The sequence below is a fragment of the Abramis brama genome (genome assembly GCF_963993115.1).
Source record: "Abramis brama genome assembly, chromosome: 24".
Lineage (NCBI taxonomy): Eukaryota > Metazoa > Chordata > Actinopteri > Cypriniformes > Leuciscidae > Abramis > Abramis brama.
This window is the reverse complement of record NC_139986.1, coordinates 20,791,646-20,809,594: the sequence shown is the minus strand read 5'-3', so window position 1 is coordinate 20,809,594 and position 17,949 is coordinate 20,791,646. Positions and strand designations below refer to the sequence as shown.

The window sequence follows — 17,949 nt, the reverse complement described above, 5'->3', positions numbered from 1 at the left end:
GACCCCTCTCAGAAGTGTCAACTTCCTCTTTCAGGATGGTGGCTGCAGGCCACACTTCCTCTTTTGTTTTTCTGCAGTCATCCCTTCTTTTAAAGGTAGCTGTCTGAAATCTTGAACACTCAGAGAACCGCAAAAATCGAATTAAACAGCTTAATTTCCAACAATTTCCAATTTTCTGGTTTACAACACAGCAATTCTTAATTTTATTAAAAAGCTAGTCCTTCATTGCGGAAAAAAAAAATGTTAGTTGATTAATTAAAAAATCCATCACACAGTCAAGGGGAAAAACTGATGATTATGGCATTGTGATATTGAGTGTTGCCACAGTAAACATCTCTCACAGTTACTTCAGAAAATGTTCCTATTGTAAATGTAAATGTATCTTTTTGCAGCAGCAGCAGAGCTCAAAGAAATAAACCAGCTGAAACCCATGTGTTCTAGCTCCTGACTTCTACACTACCACTAACATCATCCATTAGTAACTACTGTAGCCTACTATAAGTAATTCCTGACAAGAAGTCTGATGTACATCTGATTTGTACGATAAAAAATGGGACATTTTGATTGGGAATTGATGATGTGAGCTGTAATCTGAAACTACAAAAAAAGCATGATCAGCAACTTCTGATTTGGCTTGTGGTTGTTGTTTTTCGAGTGTGTATAGGCTTTCATAGGGCCTGTGAACTTGAGTGTTGACAAGGTTAATGTCCTACTTTTCAAACTTTTCTGGCCATCCTCCGGCATCTGGAAAGTGTTTACCCACAGTCCACACCACCGTCCGCGTCATCAGACCCAGAGTCCAGCCAGCCTTCACCCCGCACTACGGACACGACTCCAGAGCCTAGCGCAGACTTAGCGACTTAGACTTAGACCTAGCGCAGTTTACGCCTGCCGCGGTGGAGGAGGATAGCGCAGACCATCACCCGGAGCCTGAACACCAAAGAAAGTCTGACCATGTGTGTGAGCCGGCTACAGCCGTACCAGTGGGAGTTTTGGTGGAGTTGGACAATGAGGAGGAATGGCTTATCAATTGGGAAACAGAGTTAGTGCTCCCCACCCTGTATCATCTGTGTTACCATCATCACCACTGGTCCTGCCCATCCTTGAATCGTCTGTGCCTTCATTACTGCTGGTCCTGCCCAGCATAAGTCTGGTTTCATCGCCCTGTTTAGAGTCTGAATTGTCTCTTCCCAACCTCCCTCTCCCACCTCTTTATCAAGATTCAGCCAGTCCTTCAGTCAAGTCAAGTCACCTTTATTTATATAACGCGTTTTACAATACAGATTGTTTCAAAGCAGATTTACAGTGATAACAGGAAAATAATGCAACAAAGTTTGTTTCTGCTGTACAGCAGATCTAGAAGAAAATAGCGAAAGAAAATGCTCCGTCTTCGCTGGTTCCCTTCAGCCCCCTGTCTTCTCCCCTGACGCTTTGTTGTGTGGACAAGCCTCTGGTCTTACAGTCGTCAGCATTTAATGCTTATTTTAATGCTGCCTAAAATCAAGTGAAATTCACCTTTCAGCAATCCAGTTCCTCAAAGACACCAGTAACAGTAGCAGAAGCACACAGATGACAGATACTGATAATCACTGAATCATGATGACTGATATTATCTGTATCCTGCTGCTCTCCATATTCAGTAATCTCATCTACACTCAACAATACAGAAAATGCAGAAGATTATGCAAGACATTGCTGAATATGTTCATTTCATTGGGAAAAAAGCCTTAAATGAAGTTTCGTTTTTGAAGTAAAATAATTTACCCTTACATCATTCCAAATCCATATGAATTAATTTGAAACATTTAATCAGGCTTAATTAATTAAAGCTCAAACCATAACCCAAACCATACTTCGCCATCTCACTGACAGTGGGCATGACAATTTTTCCATCAGCACAGTCCACTGATGTCCACACACTCTGTCCATGTGTAGCCCAATTTTTCCTGCCGTGTGGATAAATGTCTACCAAGTATTCCTAAAACAGAGATCACACCCTATACTCCCTATTTCATCAGACAATTTTGTTTAAATTCAATCAGTAATCATGCGTTTACTGAGTTTACTCGCAAACTAAACTATACTGAAACCCACATGAAACAGAACAATGATGAAATCATCAGCAAAAAAAAATGTGTTTGAAAAAGACAGGGTGTATAGCCCAAGTTCTGCTTTATTGACTATTTAAGATAAACTAGCAAGTGTCTTGAATATATTCTCTCAGACACAAGCAGTGAAAGTTGAAGATCGACTGAGACAATGGAGACACAAAGGATCCTCATGAGGAGTTTGGCTGTTGTGGTTTTTGCATCTGTGATCTGGACTATAACAGGTAAAGTGCTTAAATCTGTTTGTATATTATTCTATGTGATGGTACGGTGCAGAATATTGAGGTTTTCCTTGTTCTTCAGTCTCAGCAGAAGGAAAAGGTGATGAGAAGGGAGAGAATCAGAGGGTGATCACATGCTGTACTGGCGTCTCCAGACTAACTCGAGAACAGTTTACTGACCCTATCATCGGTTTCAGGCTGCAAAAACAAAGTCTTCCATGTGTGAAGGCCGTCGTGTAAGAATCCCAGTTCTTCTCTAAAGAAAACATGTCATGATTAGAGATCAACAGCATCTGATGCTAGATTTCTGTTTTAACTTTTTCATTCTCTTTAACAGCTTTAAGACTGAACAAGGAGAGTTCTGCTTTGACTGGACACAACAATGGGTGAGGGAGGAAGCTAAGAAGCTTTTGTAAGTTAAACCCAACAAGTGTGGTGAAACATACCTGAATTTGTAACAACATAATCTTATGAAGTGTTGCATATTTAGTATAGTATTCTTGTATTCATATTGTTATGTTTTGTTTCACAGGAGAGCTCAAAGAAACAAAGCCTGACTTCCACGCCACCACCAGCATCATTTATTAGTAAACTTGTAGTGGATTGACTGGGTTTTCTGGGGTGCCAACTTATAAGTTTACTTATAAGTAAAATTTTTCAGTGTTAAAGTCAATCCTACAGAGGATTCAGCTTGTTACTTTTTAACAGATGAACGTTGAACAAAAGACAATACTATAACAGATAACAATAAACCAATTTGCATTGCATGGATGTTTTGTATTCATTTCACTCTCCTGCCTTAGAGGGATGGTTCGGAGTAAAATCAACCTAGGGTCCTTTGCACCATGACCCCGAGCTAAACACCGCCCAGAAAACTCATAAAACTCTGTACTCAATGACAAACTGGTACTACCAACAAAATATTAGTGCATTCCTGGAACTGGGCGTCGTTACACTACATACTTATGCATCGCTTTCTGCCCGGACTTTTACGTGCTTTTCCAAAATCACGGAAGTGACGTCGACGTCCGGGTTAGCAGTAGCATGAGCCGTCAGGCAAGTGTTATTTAAATAAACTCCTGATGTACTTACAAACTTTCCAATGCCTCGTTTTATGAGTACAGAACCTATTTGTACTACTGTAGAAGTTTGGTACCATTCTGGGCATTATTAGTGTAATTATTCAAGTTCAGACAGATTATCTTTCTCTCAAAATCGTTCAATACTGTTTATGCATCAGTAAATCAAGCCAGTGACTAAAAGATCAACTTCACATCGTTTCTCTTAGTAGGCTGAAAATAATCTTATTTAAACTGTTTGAATTATATACAGAATGCGATCAAAGAACGCTCCATTTCCAATCGGCCAAACTGAAAACCACCCAGGCTAGAAAATGCCTTCTATTTAGAAATTATTAACTAATTAAATGTTGATTAACTGAACCAATCCACTCTAATGCCCTTTCAAACAAACATCATGCATTAAAATAAGAAGATATAAACTCATTTGCAGTCTTGTGGTGAGAATTTCCATCTGTTGTTCTCTGAAATGATCACACGCTTTCTGGATCGGCTGTGGTCTGTTGCTCAGATACAACAGCACATTTCACATTAGTGGTTCACTGTGGTAAAGCGCTATATGTGTGGTTATAAATGTCCATTGTGACTGACAACTATGAAAAACAAGATGTGGTTAACGGTCACTAAACTATATGGTTGGCATGAAACACATTTAGGATGTTCAAAAGTCATTACCTATACATCACCCACAAGCAAATGCATCCAAAAGAGTTTTACTTCTTTGTTTTTATGCACTTCTTTAGAAGTGTTGCTTTTTACTTTCTTTAACTGTTTGTAAATCTCATCAAAAATTACAAATAGAAAACACATTGATAATAAATGTATCCATCAAGCCAATGTTGTTTAAAGTTTAGTCAAGAAAGAGGTGCTTTATGATGCCACATAATCACAAGATAATTTGTTTTAACATATTCAGTGTGAATTCAATAACTTGTTAATGTGTGTGAGTGCAAAACATGTTAAGTGTATAAAGAATTTTGAAATTATGATTTAACAAATATTATTCAGTGGTGTATAAATAACTTCAGTCAGTGTCCATTCCTCATGACTCATCATAAAGTGACCGAACTTTATTTCACCCTGGAAAGCAAAAAGAACGAGAATGTGATCAGCTTAAAGAAAACTGAATCAAAATCAGAGTCAGAATGAGCTTTATTCACCATTTTTTTTCAGGAGCTCTTACAGAAAGAACATTTAATATATATATATATATATATATATATATATATATATATATATATATATATATATATAAATAATGTGAAAATAAATAAATAATGTGGTACACATCTAGAACAGAAGACTTACAGATGTTTTGCATTATGTACTGTATGTACAGCTGTATAAATAAAATATATATGTAGTTATACAATATCTTATTTTTGCCTCTCAAATACTGACCACTAGGAAACCTGCAAACTTATATTACAGCAGACTAATGTATGAGAGATTCTGACCTGAACACTATTGTGAATCCAGTCCTGGTGCAGGTCTTTAGTTCTTGCACAACCTTTTGAGAAAACAATTATACAAAAACATAGTAAATACAATGTTAGCAGTGTTGGGTGTAATGCATTGCTCTAAGATATTACTCTTAGTTTTTCAGAAATTTTATTACAGTTACTACTGATGTAATTGCATCAAATACTGTATAGACTATTCTATATAATACGATAGTGGATTTAACATAATGTTAAAATGTAACATAACCTCCCTTTAAATGGGGAGAAGAATAATTTCAAGAATAATTTATGCAATTTTATATTATTTATTAGAAAGAAAGAAAAGAGAATGCAGTACTTTTTAGAGAGAGTAACTGAATGTAATCAGATTATTTTAATTAAAGCTGCCTGATGTTATCATGGAAATAAAATCATGTTTAAGTAATATTCACCTTTCTGTAGTCGTGTTCGTCTCCAACACACACAGACACTTGACACCAGTAACAGTAGCAGAAGCACACAGACGACAGGCAGCCACGGGCTGATACTGAGGATCACTGAATCGTGATTTAAAATATCTCCAGTGCTCACGTCTACACACAATACACAGAAAAATACAGATTTCTTATTCAGTCTGAGGTTTGATACATAAGATGTTGCAAAATAAATGAAGTTCACATCTTTGTTTTAACTAGCAATTCAATTAAAAATACACTAGAAAAGTGTTAAATGAAATAATCATCTTACCTTCATAGTCCAGTGTTGTGCAGTGAGATTGCTCAATCTTATAGTCCATGCAGCAGTAGAGCATCAGATCAGTGTCTGTGATGTTCATCAGAAGCAGAAAGTGAGTGTTTGTAGGAGAACTGAGAGCTTTTATCCGTCCAGTGTAACTTGGGTGAATATTGGAGGGTTCTGGTTTAGAGTAACCTCCATACAGATATTCTAGTTTCAAAATTCTTACAAATGTTTGGTTTCCGTTTGTAATGATCCAGGTAATCTCTGTATCATCTTTAATGCTACAGGGGAGAGTTGTGTTTCCTCCTGGATGAACTTTCACTGATGATCCTTCAGTGAGAATCAATGAGATAACAGTGAAATCTAGAGATGTAACAATAAACAGTACATTATTGACAGCAATCACTTGACAATCTGGATCTGATTATTGACATTTATTCATGTAGCAAATGTTTTTTGACAAAAGCAACTTACAAACAAGAAATATCACAAGCAATTTATCATACAAAGAGTAAAATAAGAACACTTGCATTTCTTGATAATTTCATATACTCACATATAATTTGTATCAGGATCATGTTCTTGTTCTCTTTTTGTGATTTGTAGCCATGAATTTACATCTGTGTTTTTTGTGATTAATTTTTATGTGTGGATGCTATAAGTAAGAGCTAGTTCATGGTTAGCTGTGGAGGCAAAGAACCTCCCAATGTGAAAACAAATGATTAAACTGACTGGAACTTCCAGCCAATCAGAATTGAGTATTCAGACAGACCATGGTCGATTTGTTGCTAAAAGGTACTAAATTATGTTGTGATGTCATTGCGTGATATTGCATGATAACCAGGTATTTCTAAAACAGAGATCACCCCCCACTCACCATTTAACAGATAATTTGGTCACACTTTAGTATACTTAACCATTTGATACAATACCTATACTTGCATGCTATAGCGCACTTACCCCAAAGCTAAACTCTAACCCCTAATCTTAACCCTTCCCTTAGTTCTAATACATCAAGCTTATTGGTAATAAATGTGGGAATTTTCCAGTAACAATAGTTTATACTATTGTAGGTATTTACAGTTTGTTTGTTTTTTTGTACATTTTGAAAAGTGTACATTTTCAAAACTATTAGTTTAAACTCTTTGTGCCAATATCACAAAAGATCATCAAAAGTGCACTTTTTTCAAACATTTCAGCATGTTTTCAATTGTGTTAGTACAATACACAAAATCACAAAGTATCCTTTTCACAACTCAAAATAAGTGTTTCATCTACATAAATGTTTCATTCACAGTAACTGCCTTTCATAAAGCTCTTACTATCAAACTTTTGATTTGTATCTCTTCTTGTTCAGTTTAATACATTTGTCTACTATTTAATCCAACTGAACTTAATGGTTAATCAAAGAATCAGTTGGTACACCTCTAGAGAGATATTTGTGAACATATAGCAGGATAGAGTATAAAGGGAGAGGAAACAGTCAATGACTGTATAGTACAGTAAGTACATCAGTAGAAGGGAGACAGATGGCATCAAATACAGCCTTTTGCATTACAGAATGTATGCCATGGGATGCTTTAAACAGATTACCATTGTAGAGACTGCCATAATACTGAACTTCACCCTTCATCTGTAAAGCTCAACTACAGTTGATATCTGTAAATCACGAAACTACAGTTCAGTCATATTTCAGTCAGTTTTATCACAAAACCTCATGGGTTTCATAACTTCATCACACCTTTTTATAACACACTAGATAGGTACTGTTACAAACATTATGGATTCAGTTACATAAGTTAGGTAATGTAAGGGTATTTACTAATGTGGCAACTGTATTACTGTAATTATATCAGCAACAAGAGTGATTTGAAACATGTATCTTACATTGTTTGCTGTTGAATGAACTGATTGTTAAAAGTACTAAATTGAAAGAAGATCATACCACCGTGTTTCGGTGCTTAAAACAAATGTTCTCATTGTAATGTTAGTTAAGGTCACCTAATATAAAGTGTGACTGATCCAGAAGGTGATGAGAGAACAATGATGAAATCATCCACAAAACTAAATGTGCTTGCAATGGACAGGGAGCAGCCCGTAGTGATTGGAGACAACCATGGGAGAAGAAAAATCCAAGTAAAGTAACTCAAAGAGTGTGTTTCACGAGTTCACACTTACAAATAAGTCAGATAGAATAAATGGTATGCATATTTGGCGTGCTGTCCGAGGAGAGGGCTCCGGGCTCGGTATCCGGCCCACACCCAGAGTACTCCCCCTGTATTCCTGGCTGTGGAAGGAACAAGCAGTGGGTGTCGGGATGGTGGAGGGATGCTGAAAAACTGTCAAGGAATGTAGGTGAGTCGACTGAGTGAATATCTGTATGCTTCCTCTCATGCTGATGGGATAGACATGATGATTGTTGAAGATGAGTTCATTGGATTGATTATTTGAGCATGCTCCTCCCGAACTTTGTTTATTAAATATAGCAGAATTTGTAACAACATAAAATTCTTATATAGTGTTCACATATTTAGTATAGTATTCTACACCATTTTAAGTGGTGCTTTTGAAGTAATAATCATATACATATGGATCAAATTGTGGCACATAAATCATCCCTGGGTCAAATCTGGTCCAGAACATGGGCTGGGTCAGGGTAGCTCTTTTAATTAAGGCTAGCGAGCAGATATTTAATATCACACTCACAACTGTCTACTCACAGCCTAGCAACCATTTAGAGCACCCTAGTAACCATATAGTGTGACAGATTTTTTAATTAATCATAACTAACAGAGTTTGCTTCTGTTATCAACCTAGAAGGGTTTGCCTATGAAGAACCAATCAAATTGTAGGGAAATTATGTAATGTATCATGTCATTTTCGCCATGTTCCTATTCTATAAAAACTGTTGTATTCCTTTGGCGGGTGAGATTCTCTGAGAATTGCTCGAGAACTCTCCCGGCTGTGATTAAAGCTATAAAGGGACATTTGCTGAAGTCTGTCGGTTATTATTGCTGCGCAGCAAGTTAGTTAGGGGAACAAGTTAGGGTTAGGAACTCGAATCCAGTTGTCGACTGTAGACGCAGAGCTAAAGTATAAAGACTATTGACTGATTATTGATAAAGAAGTGTCGACTGTAGACGCCCCAGATATATTTATTAAGTGTCGACTGTAGACGCCCCAGGTAATTAGATTCCAGGTAGGAAAAATCTTCCACAATACCAACATAAACCAGCCATAGCTCAGAGTCAGAATATCATAGAGACCTGGGGCAGTGCACTGTGGCACATTGTTCTGTTCACAGTCAAGGGGAAAAACTGATGATTATGGCATTGTGATATTGAGTGTTGCCACAGTAAACATCTCTCACAGTTACTTCAGAAAATGTACCTATTGTAAATGTAAATGTATCTTTTTGCAGCAGCAGCAGAGCTCAAAGGAATAAACCAGCTGAAACCCATGTGTTCTAGCTCCTGACTTCTACACTACCACTAACATCATCCATTAGTAACTTCTGTAGCCTAGTAACTCCTGACAAGAAGTCTGATGTACATCTAAGTGACTGATTTGACAAACAAACAAACAAACAAAAAAATACTCTGCCCCAGCATCCCGTCTTTGGTCTGGTAGAGAATCTTGTCAGCATCACTGGCTATATTGGCCCTAGCCAGGCAGCGAGGGCAAAATCCTCTTGCATGCCTGTTCCCCGCTGACACGCATCAACTGAAATATTTGGCAGGCTTCTTCCATTTCATCGTCTCTGTGTCCTAGAAAAATAGAAGTACTGATTACTGTAACTGTAACACATCCTTTTTACAAAATGGAAGCATTCAGAAAACTCTATCTGTATGTGAGACAATTTGATGCATTTCTTTTTATTACAGTATAGTGCAACAGCAACAGCGACAGTGCATGTATGTGTTGTAACAGCACAGTGTACTGCACTCTAAAGTTACAGAGCAGTCTGAAGTACATCTACTGTACCTGTTTTTCTCCAAGAAGGTTCTTATGATCGAGGCGACGGTTAAGCGACTCAAATTTGGCCTTACTCGTAGCCCAGCCTCCCTCATAGTCACACCATGGACAAAGACATGGGCAACTAGAGTGTCTTGTCTCCTTGCCCTTCCCCTACACCTTCCTCATCCTCTTCCTTCACCTCTTCCTCCACTCCCATCTACTCTTCCTCATCCTCCTCCTCCTCCACTCCAGTGTCCTCAACCTCTTCCTTCATGTCTTTCTGGATCCATTGTTCCAAAACTGAATGAACTGACTCTGGCCCTTTTATCTACATATCTATTGAAGGATCTGATTGGTGTGTGTTAAATTTTGACTCTTAGTGTTTCCACTTGGGTAATTGTGTGCTAACTGAGCTGAAGCTGTGCTGACTTGAGTGAACAATATTGAATGCTAGTGCTTTCTAAATGACAATGTGGTGTAGGCAATGAGAAATGAAGGGATTTGTGTGTAGAGTTTTGCAGTGACAGTTCTGGTTTTGAAATTTTTGTTCAAAAGCCTGGTTATTGTGTTTAAGCAAACAAGAAAAACTGTATTTTTATCTGTATCCTGCTGCTCTACATATTCAGTAATCTCATCTACACTCAACAATACAGAAAATGCAGAAGATTATATGAATGACATTGCTGAATATGTTCATTTCTTTGTTATATTTAAGGAAAAAAGCCTTAAATGAAGTTTCGTTTTTGAAAGTAAAATTATTTACCCTCACATCATTCCAAATCCACATAAATTAATTTGAAACATTTAATTAGGCTTAAACCCAAACCACACTTCGCCATCTCACTGACAGTGAGCATAACATTTTTTTCATCAGCACAGTCCACTGATGTCCACGAACTCTGTCCATGTGTAGCCCAGTTTTTCCTGCTGTGTGGATAAATGTCTACCAGGTATTCCTAAAACCGAGATCACACCCTATATTACTCCCTATTTAATACATAAGATAATTTTACTACCAATAAATTTACTGAGTCTCAATCAGTAATCATGCGTTTACTGAGTTTACTCCCAAACTAAACTATACTGAAACCCACATGAAACAGAACAATGATGAAATCATCCACAAAAATAAATGTGCTTGCAAAAGACAGGGTGTAGCCCAAGTTCTGCTTTATTGACTATTTAAGGTGAACTAGTGAGAGTCTTGAATATATTCTCTCAGACACAAGCAGTGAAAGTTGAAGATCGACTGTGACAATGGAGACACAAAGGATCCTCATGAGGAGTTTGGCTGTTGTGGTTTTTGCATCTGTGATCTGGACTATAACAGGTAAAGTGCTTAAATCTGTTTGTATATTATTATATCTGATGGAACGGTGCAGAATATTGAGTATTCTGAATATTTACCTTGTTCTTCAGTCTCAGCAGATGCTAATGCGAAAGTGATCAACTGCTGTATGTCGTCTCCAAAACAAAGTTGACTGATCCTATCATCAGTTTCAGGCTGCTTTTAAATCAAACTCTTCCATGTCTGAAGGCCGTCGTGTAAGAATCCCAGTTCTTCTCTAAAGAAAACATGTCATGATTAGAGATCAACAGCATCTGATGCTAGATTTCTGTTTTAACTTTTCCATTCTCTTTAACAGCTTTAAGACTGAACGAGGAGAGTTCTGTCTTGATCGGAGACAACAATGGGTGAGGGAGGAAGCTAAGAAGCTTTTGTAAGTTAAATCCAACAAGTGTGGTGAAACATACCTGAATTTGTAACAACATAATCTTATAAAGTGTTGCATGTTAAGTATACAGTAGTATTCTTGTATTCAAATTGTGTTTGTTTTACAGAAGAGCTCAAAGAAACAAAAGCCTGACTTCCACGCCACCACCAGCATCATCTATCAGTAAACTCACTCCTGTGTGAGGATCTTCCCAATCAACTGACAGATCATGAATCATGAATGTCTAAAAGCAAACTCATAATGAGAACACATCTACAAGTAGTTATGAGTTTTAAAATATTATATTATTATATTAAAATATTTCTAAAGTTTAAAACCCTTTGGTGTTCTTCAGGGTCTTTTTAACCCGCAAATGACTTTTGCTGAATTTTTAAAATTTTTTATTTTTGTCCAAATGGCATGAAACTTTGTACAGCTCTCGACCCTTTCTAGATCTACAAAAATAAAATAAAAAATTAATTGTAATGATATCTGTTTTTATGTTTGCGTGAAAAAAATAGTCAAACTCGTGGGAGACCCCGCATAGAAAATGGACAAAATTCATCATCAAAATCAGACACAACACAGAACACACATAGACAGAAATGAAGTGGCACACTTCTAACAGTGCTAAAAACATTCACAATGCAAAATTATCATGCTCACACGTGCACACACACACACACACACACACACACACACAGAGGAATACATTTGTGAGACTATAAAAACTGCTCTCTTATAATTTGTCACATAAAATGCAGAACCACCACAAAAATAAATTTGGTGACACTGACACATCGACAATGTGAACACTCACACACACATACACAGAGAGAGAGAGAGAGAGAGAGAGAGAGAGAGGGAGAGAGAAAGGGACAAAAGTTACTGCTTTATTTGCTCATTTGTTATGCTGTTCAGTTCATTGCATTTTGATGATCATGTCATGTATTTGTACTCAATATATAATATAACTGTACATATCTGTTCTGTTACAGTTAGTAACTGAAGTGTAGATTACATTTGTACAATGAAAAAAATATTGAAATAAACGGTAAACTAAAAACTCAACTTTTATCTTTTTCAGGTTTGATTCTAATCATAATGAAACATTATTGGGGAAAAAATTCAGTACAAAAAATGCTAAACTTTGACCAGAAAAATAATTTTATTGTTAGAATTGTGATTTCATAATATTTAGATATGAATCCAACTTGAAAAAATTGTGAAAAGATATGTTTCAGTTAGTCAAATATCATATAGCGGAGCTCTATTGCCATCTAGTGGCTAAAATGATAATTTTTTACTTTTAAAACTACATTTTCCAAAATATGGGCAAAAATGTTACACTAAGCCATGTAAAATTATCCATGTTATGTGAAATGTAATGTGAATTTTACATAAAAAGCTGTTTTTGTATAAAAACCTATTTAAAAAAAACATGTTTTAATTTATTTATATAAATATTAAATATATCATAAATCCTCCAAAATCTGCACAAATGTGGAGTAAAAACATTAATAATCAGAGTAAAATTACATTTATTAAAAAAAAAAAAACTATTATTCTGTTACAAAATTACATGTCTCAGGAGACCCCAAAGATCACTAGTGTCACCCCAAATGAAGAATATTAGAGGGTATTTAAAGTGACGGTTAGTAAATTAGGCGTATTTAAATTTTATGTTTAAAATATATGTTGTCAAATACATGATGTAGTTCTTAATTTATACACTTTATTCAGAAACTGAATTATAGTGAAACTGTTTTAGAACAAATGTGTTTAAATAAATTATTAGCTTATATATTATATTTCACACTGAAATATTTCACTCAATGTACTGGTGATGAACTGTGTCAAGAAGGGTGACGCAAGACATTTTTTTACATTTATACTCAGATCCATTTAATTCACACCAACCTGCTTTCATAATCAAGAGGCATAGTCTGCCCAAAAATGAAAATTCTGTCATCATTTACTTATCCTCATGTTGTTGACTTTCTTTCTTCTGTGGAAGACAAAAGAAGATATTTTAAAGACAGAAGTAAAACAGTTTCTGTTCCTGTTGACTTCCAGTGAATGTCATTGATTGAACACAATCTCTCAAAATTGATTTACTGTAACCTGTTTCAAATGATGCCCAAAGACAAGAAGCAGCACACTGATCACGTTTACTCCTTTGATTTTTGTCCCTTTCAGTATTGTAGGCTGTATACTGTACAATGAAATTGTATGGCCCTGAACATTGTGCTTTCCATTTGTTAACAGTACTGACTGCTCAATATTTTGACAGGTTGCAGGTTCATATCAACAAAGAACAAGAATTACAGTATCACAGAGACAAAGGACAAGTTTGTGAGATGCAGGGTACAGTACTGTAAAATAGGGTTACAAGGAGGAGGAAGAACAAAAAAAAAAAAATCGCAAAGAGCAAAGCAGAGTAGTCTGATCAGTTTTGAGCTACTATGATAGAACATGTTTTCGTTCATCAAAAGACAATGACGGAAAAATATGAAATTTGTTTTGAGATTAAAAATTTACTTCTCCCTGAGAACCGTTTTTTTTTTACTTTTCTTTTTATTTCCTTTTATCAAGTGCAGTCATACAGTCACAAATGAACTTTTTGATGGTACAGTAAGGTGTCACGGCACGGGTAAGTCTACAAACAGAATAGCAGTCCGTAGATATCTTTCGAGAACTATGTTTTGAACAATGTGTTTTCTATTTTTTGGTGTATTGACTGCTTGATAGTGTATATCATTTTGATCACTTTGTTTATGATTTGAGAGCAGTGTTTGATTTTGAACACAGGTAAAACTGTTTTGAGGTCAAAAGTTTTATTTTGCAAGAGGAGTCAGAGGTTTTGTAAATAGTGCTTGAAGATGAGGTTTTGTGTTTAATGTTTTCAGAAAAAGGAGCAAGGTTTCAGAAATTGTGTTTTAGCAATTGAGAAAAACTGTAAGTGTCAGTTTGCACATAGCACTTTGCCTTGTTAGAGCCATGCAACATGTGTTTTGCACATTCTCTCTTTTTTGGACATCATATATTCCTGTATAATATTACTGTTGTCAGTTTTATTATATACTGTTTTTGCACTGCTCAGGTTTACTTTATATGTTATGTTATGCAGTATAATGGAGCAGACCCGATTTACATTCACTGGTGGTATCCTGTATAACTGTGTATGACAAATAAATCTTGTCACATACACATACAATCATTAAAGAGATAGTCCACCCAAACATGAAAATGAAGATGTCATAATTTACTCACCCTGATGTTGTTTCAAAGCTGTATGCAGTTTGTTCTTCTGCTGAACAAAAAATAAGATGTTTTGAAAAATTATACAGTTTTTCTCGATTGCTTAAACACATTTCTTGAAACTATGCCTCGTATTCTCAAAACTGTAAACACAAATCCATAACGTCTCACCCAATTCCCCAAACATCCTATTTTCAGGTCAAAATGAAGCTCAAAAACCATTCAAAACCATTCACTCTTGCTGAAAAACCAAACTTTGCCCTCAGACATCACACACAATACAACATAGTCTTACACACTGGTGCAATAAATTCAAAACAACATTTCCAAAACTGGTAAGTTATGTTGCTTGTGGTTGCTCTATCTCTATCTGTATGTGAGGCAATTTGATGCATTTCCATTTATTACAGTATAGGGCAACAGTGACAGTACATGTATGTGTTGTTACAGCACATAGTACAGCTCTCAAAAGTTACAGAGCAGTCTGAAGTACATCTACTGTACCTGTTTTTCTTCCAGAAGGTTCTTATGATTGAGGCGACGGTGAAGCGACTCAAATTTGGCCTTACTCGTAGCCCAGCCTCCCTCATAGTCACACCATGGACAAAGACATGGACAACTAGAGTGGCTTGAATTTCATCTGACACTGCTTGTCTTCTTGCCCTTGTCCTTCCTCCTCCTCATTCTTATCTCTCCTCGATCTCTTCCTTCATGTCTTTCTGGATCCATTGTTCCAAAACTGAATGAAGTGACTCTGGCCCTTTTATCTACGTATCTATTGAAGGATCTGATTGGTAACACGGGAATCGTGTTTATAGTTTCGGGAAATGGGTGAGCTTTTTGATAAATGACGTTATGGTTTTGAAATTTTAGTTAAAAAAAGCCTGGTTATAGTATTTAAGCAATCAAGAAAAACTGTAACAGCTGTATTTCTGTATGGTTTGAGATAGATGTCATGGGGAGAGCAGACCCTGTGATGTTCTCAGCTAAGTGCACTATATACTCTCTGCAGAGCTTTACAGTCCTTATTAGTGCAGTTCCCATAACACACTGAAATACACTGAGTTTGTACGCTTTCTATTGTTGCTGAATAGAAAGTTTTCAGGATAGCTTGCGAGACCCTGAATTTCCTCAGCTGTTGTAGAAGGTACATTTGTTGTCTGGCTTTATTCACCTGGGAACTTGGCTTGTACATGTACAGAACAGGTCAAGTTCTCAGAGATGTTTATTTCAACATATTTGAAGCCTCTCACCCTCTCTACGGGGGTCCCGCCAATCAAGAGTAGGGAGAAGGTTCTCTGCTGATGGTGAATCCATAACAGATTGCATTTAACTATATAACAGTTTTCTCTGATGGAGCCCTTATCAAGATCAAGATCGTCTTGTTTTCACACATACTGTATACAGTACGCACAGTACAAGTGCTTTGGAGATTTCAATCTCTGTCTCTCTTTCAGATCGTCGGCACACTAGAGTTGGAGTGACTTGCTGTAAGGAAGTGTCGAAGGGAAGAATCCCTCCTGAAGTTAAACTGATTGGATACAGGCATCAGAATGCTCTGAGTCCGTGTGTGGATGCTATAGTGTAAGCTCTCTACACACATTTCACAGTTTTATATGCCTGATATTGTGTTCATTTCAGTGGTACTGTATATCTGTCCTGCAGATTCTACACAGAGAAAGACAAGTACTGCTCTGATCCAACAGCGCGCTGGATTCAATTCAGACTGAAAGGTACGGCCCTAAATTAATATGACATCTTAATATGATGCTTATGTATTGATAAAAAAACCCACTTATAATGTGATCATCTTTCCTTCAGGTCTGAAGGAGATTGAGGACTGAGCCAATGGAGGCCTAAATATGCCGCAAATCTATATATATCAGTTTATTAAAGGAGAATATATATGTTTATTTAAGCAAAAAAGGTCCCATTAGATACCCCTCTATAGCTTATGTGAAAGTTAAAAGAAGTTTCACTTAATTGCTTTAGTTTATCTCCTTTAAATTTTAAATGCACTTTTGGGGGGGAAATTACACTGCTTACTTACATCCAGCCTTTTCTCTGTAACAGTTTGTACTCTATTTAATCATATTTAAGCTTAATCATTAAAGAAATAATAAATTCTTCACCCAAATAGGAAAATCCTTGTGTTATTATGAATCAGAATTACTTTCTCTCTTCTTCTCACTGATACTTTTGCTTCCAAGTCCTTTTTGAGGTTAAAAAAAAGAGCCAGTCCCCATTGACTGTAGTTGAATGGGAAAAAAAGATATCAGCATACTAATATTTAGCAGATTATAAGAGAATTTTCGTTTTTGGGTGAAACATTTCTCTACATAGTATGTAGTATACTAATTAATTGTGTCACAGTAATAGAAATTTCGCCCTCTAGTGGAGAACAGCACCTAATGCACAGAGAAGGTCATGCAATATCTCAGCCAAAAAACTCTCAACCAGTGTTTATTTGGCTTAGCAACTAAACAAATGAAACATGTTATGGGATAGATTCACAAGCAAAGACATAAACAGAAATAAACATGAAGCAAGTAACAACTTTGCATACTGTACGTACCATAGACTGTAAAAAACAGTACACACATCCCCAAACAAGACGTTAAAAAACAAAAAGGGTAATATTGGGAAGTTATATAGCCTATTAGCTAGGTATATTAATGTAACTATGGGCTTCAAGCATCTATAAAAGACTTCTTAACAACATTACTCACTCTGACAGTTCCATGTGATTGTATCAGATACATTGTAGCCTACTTTAGGCCTATATTGTAGGCTCCTGAATAAAAAACAACATTGTTTTACCAAGGTAGGCTACTATCCATGTGACATGGGACATGGACATGGTGATTATAGGTCTAGTGGTTCTGAATGTCATGAAAAACGTAATACCATGGTAATTATAGTGTTTTCGTGCACTGTCGGTGTTTTGGTAGGTGGTGAGCGTATTAACCTCGTTCAAGACGCTGCACGAGCAGGTTTTGTCTTGAACCTAATACAGATAAAATCTTCATCGCTGACAAACGCGATAAGATGATTCTGATTTTAGGTAAGTATTCAATTAATCTAGATATTGTATTGTTTGTTTTCAGTTATGTTTTTACAGAGAGACAATGCAAACGATTCAGACTCGTTAAACGGTTCGGACCGTCCCAAAAGCGTGATTAAATTACGAATCCGGCATCGCCGGTTCTGATTAGTTGTGATATCTAAACAGTAGCAAATACAGGAGACAGGACATGATTGCTGAAATATTGTGAGGGTAAATTAATTATTCCTCGGGATTCGGGAATCTATCTGGGAAGACAACGATTAGGATTTTTCAGTCAAGTTTTACTGGGCTTGATCGGTTTTGTAAACGGCGCTCCCCCAGGAGATGGCGCACTAGGATTGGTTGACCGACTACGAGGTCG

General features: G+C 36.4%; 3 protein-coding genes and 2 long non-coding RNA genes across 6 annotated transcripts in view; 4 read left to right on the top strand and 1 right to left on the bottom strand.

Annotated features, from left to right (window-relative positions):
- LOC311075411 (uncharacterized protein) overlaps positions 1–17,949 on the top strand; it is a 145,246-nt gene that overhangs the window by 85,171 nt on the left and 42,126 nt on the right. The window lies entirely within an intron of this gene.
- Positions 2,194–3,096, top strand: LOC311075418 (uncharacterized protein). Its single transcript, XM_084102837.1, has 4 exons — positions 2,194–2,332; positions 2,412–2,565; positions 2,667–2,741; positions 2,862–3,096. Exons 1-4 carry the CDS (start codon positions 2,260–2,262, stop codon positions 2,884–2,886), a joined length of 327 nt encoding a protein of 108 aa, XP_083958963.1. The 5' UTR covers positions 2,194–2,259; the 3' UTR covers positions 2,887–3,096.
- Positions 3,248–6,347, bottom strand: LOC311075415 (uncharacterized protein). The gene is made up of 4 exons (XM_084102831.1): positions 5,598–6,347; positions 5,303–5,443; positions 4,866–4,918; positions 3,248–4,488 (listed from the first exon to the last, which is right to left on the bottom strand). Exons 1-4 carry the CDS (start codon positions 5,683–5,685, stop codon positions 4,399–4,401), a joined length of 372 nt encoding a protein of 123 aa, XP_083958957.1. The 5' UTR covers positions 5,686–6,347; the 3' UTR covers positions 3,248–4,398.
- On the top strand, positions 10,727–13,081 carry LOC311075421. Its single transcript, XR_014604491.1, has 4 exons — positions 10,727–10,875; positions 10,965–11,090; positions 11,192–11,266; positions 11,388–13,081. It is a non-coding gene; the product is annotated as an uncharacterized lncRNA (long non-coding RNA).
- Positions 15,976–16,458, top strand: LOC311075767. The gene is made up of 3 exons (XR_014604577.1): positions 15,976–16,105; positions 16,187–16,254; positions 16,343–16,458. It is a non-coding gene; the product is annotated as an uncharacterized lncRNA (long non-coding RNA).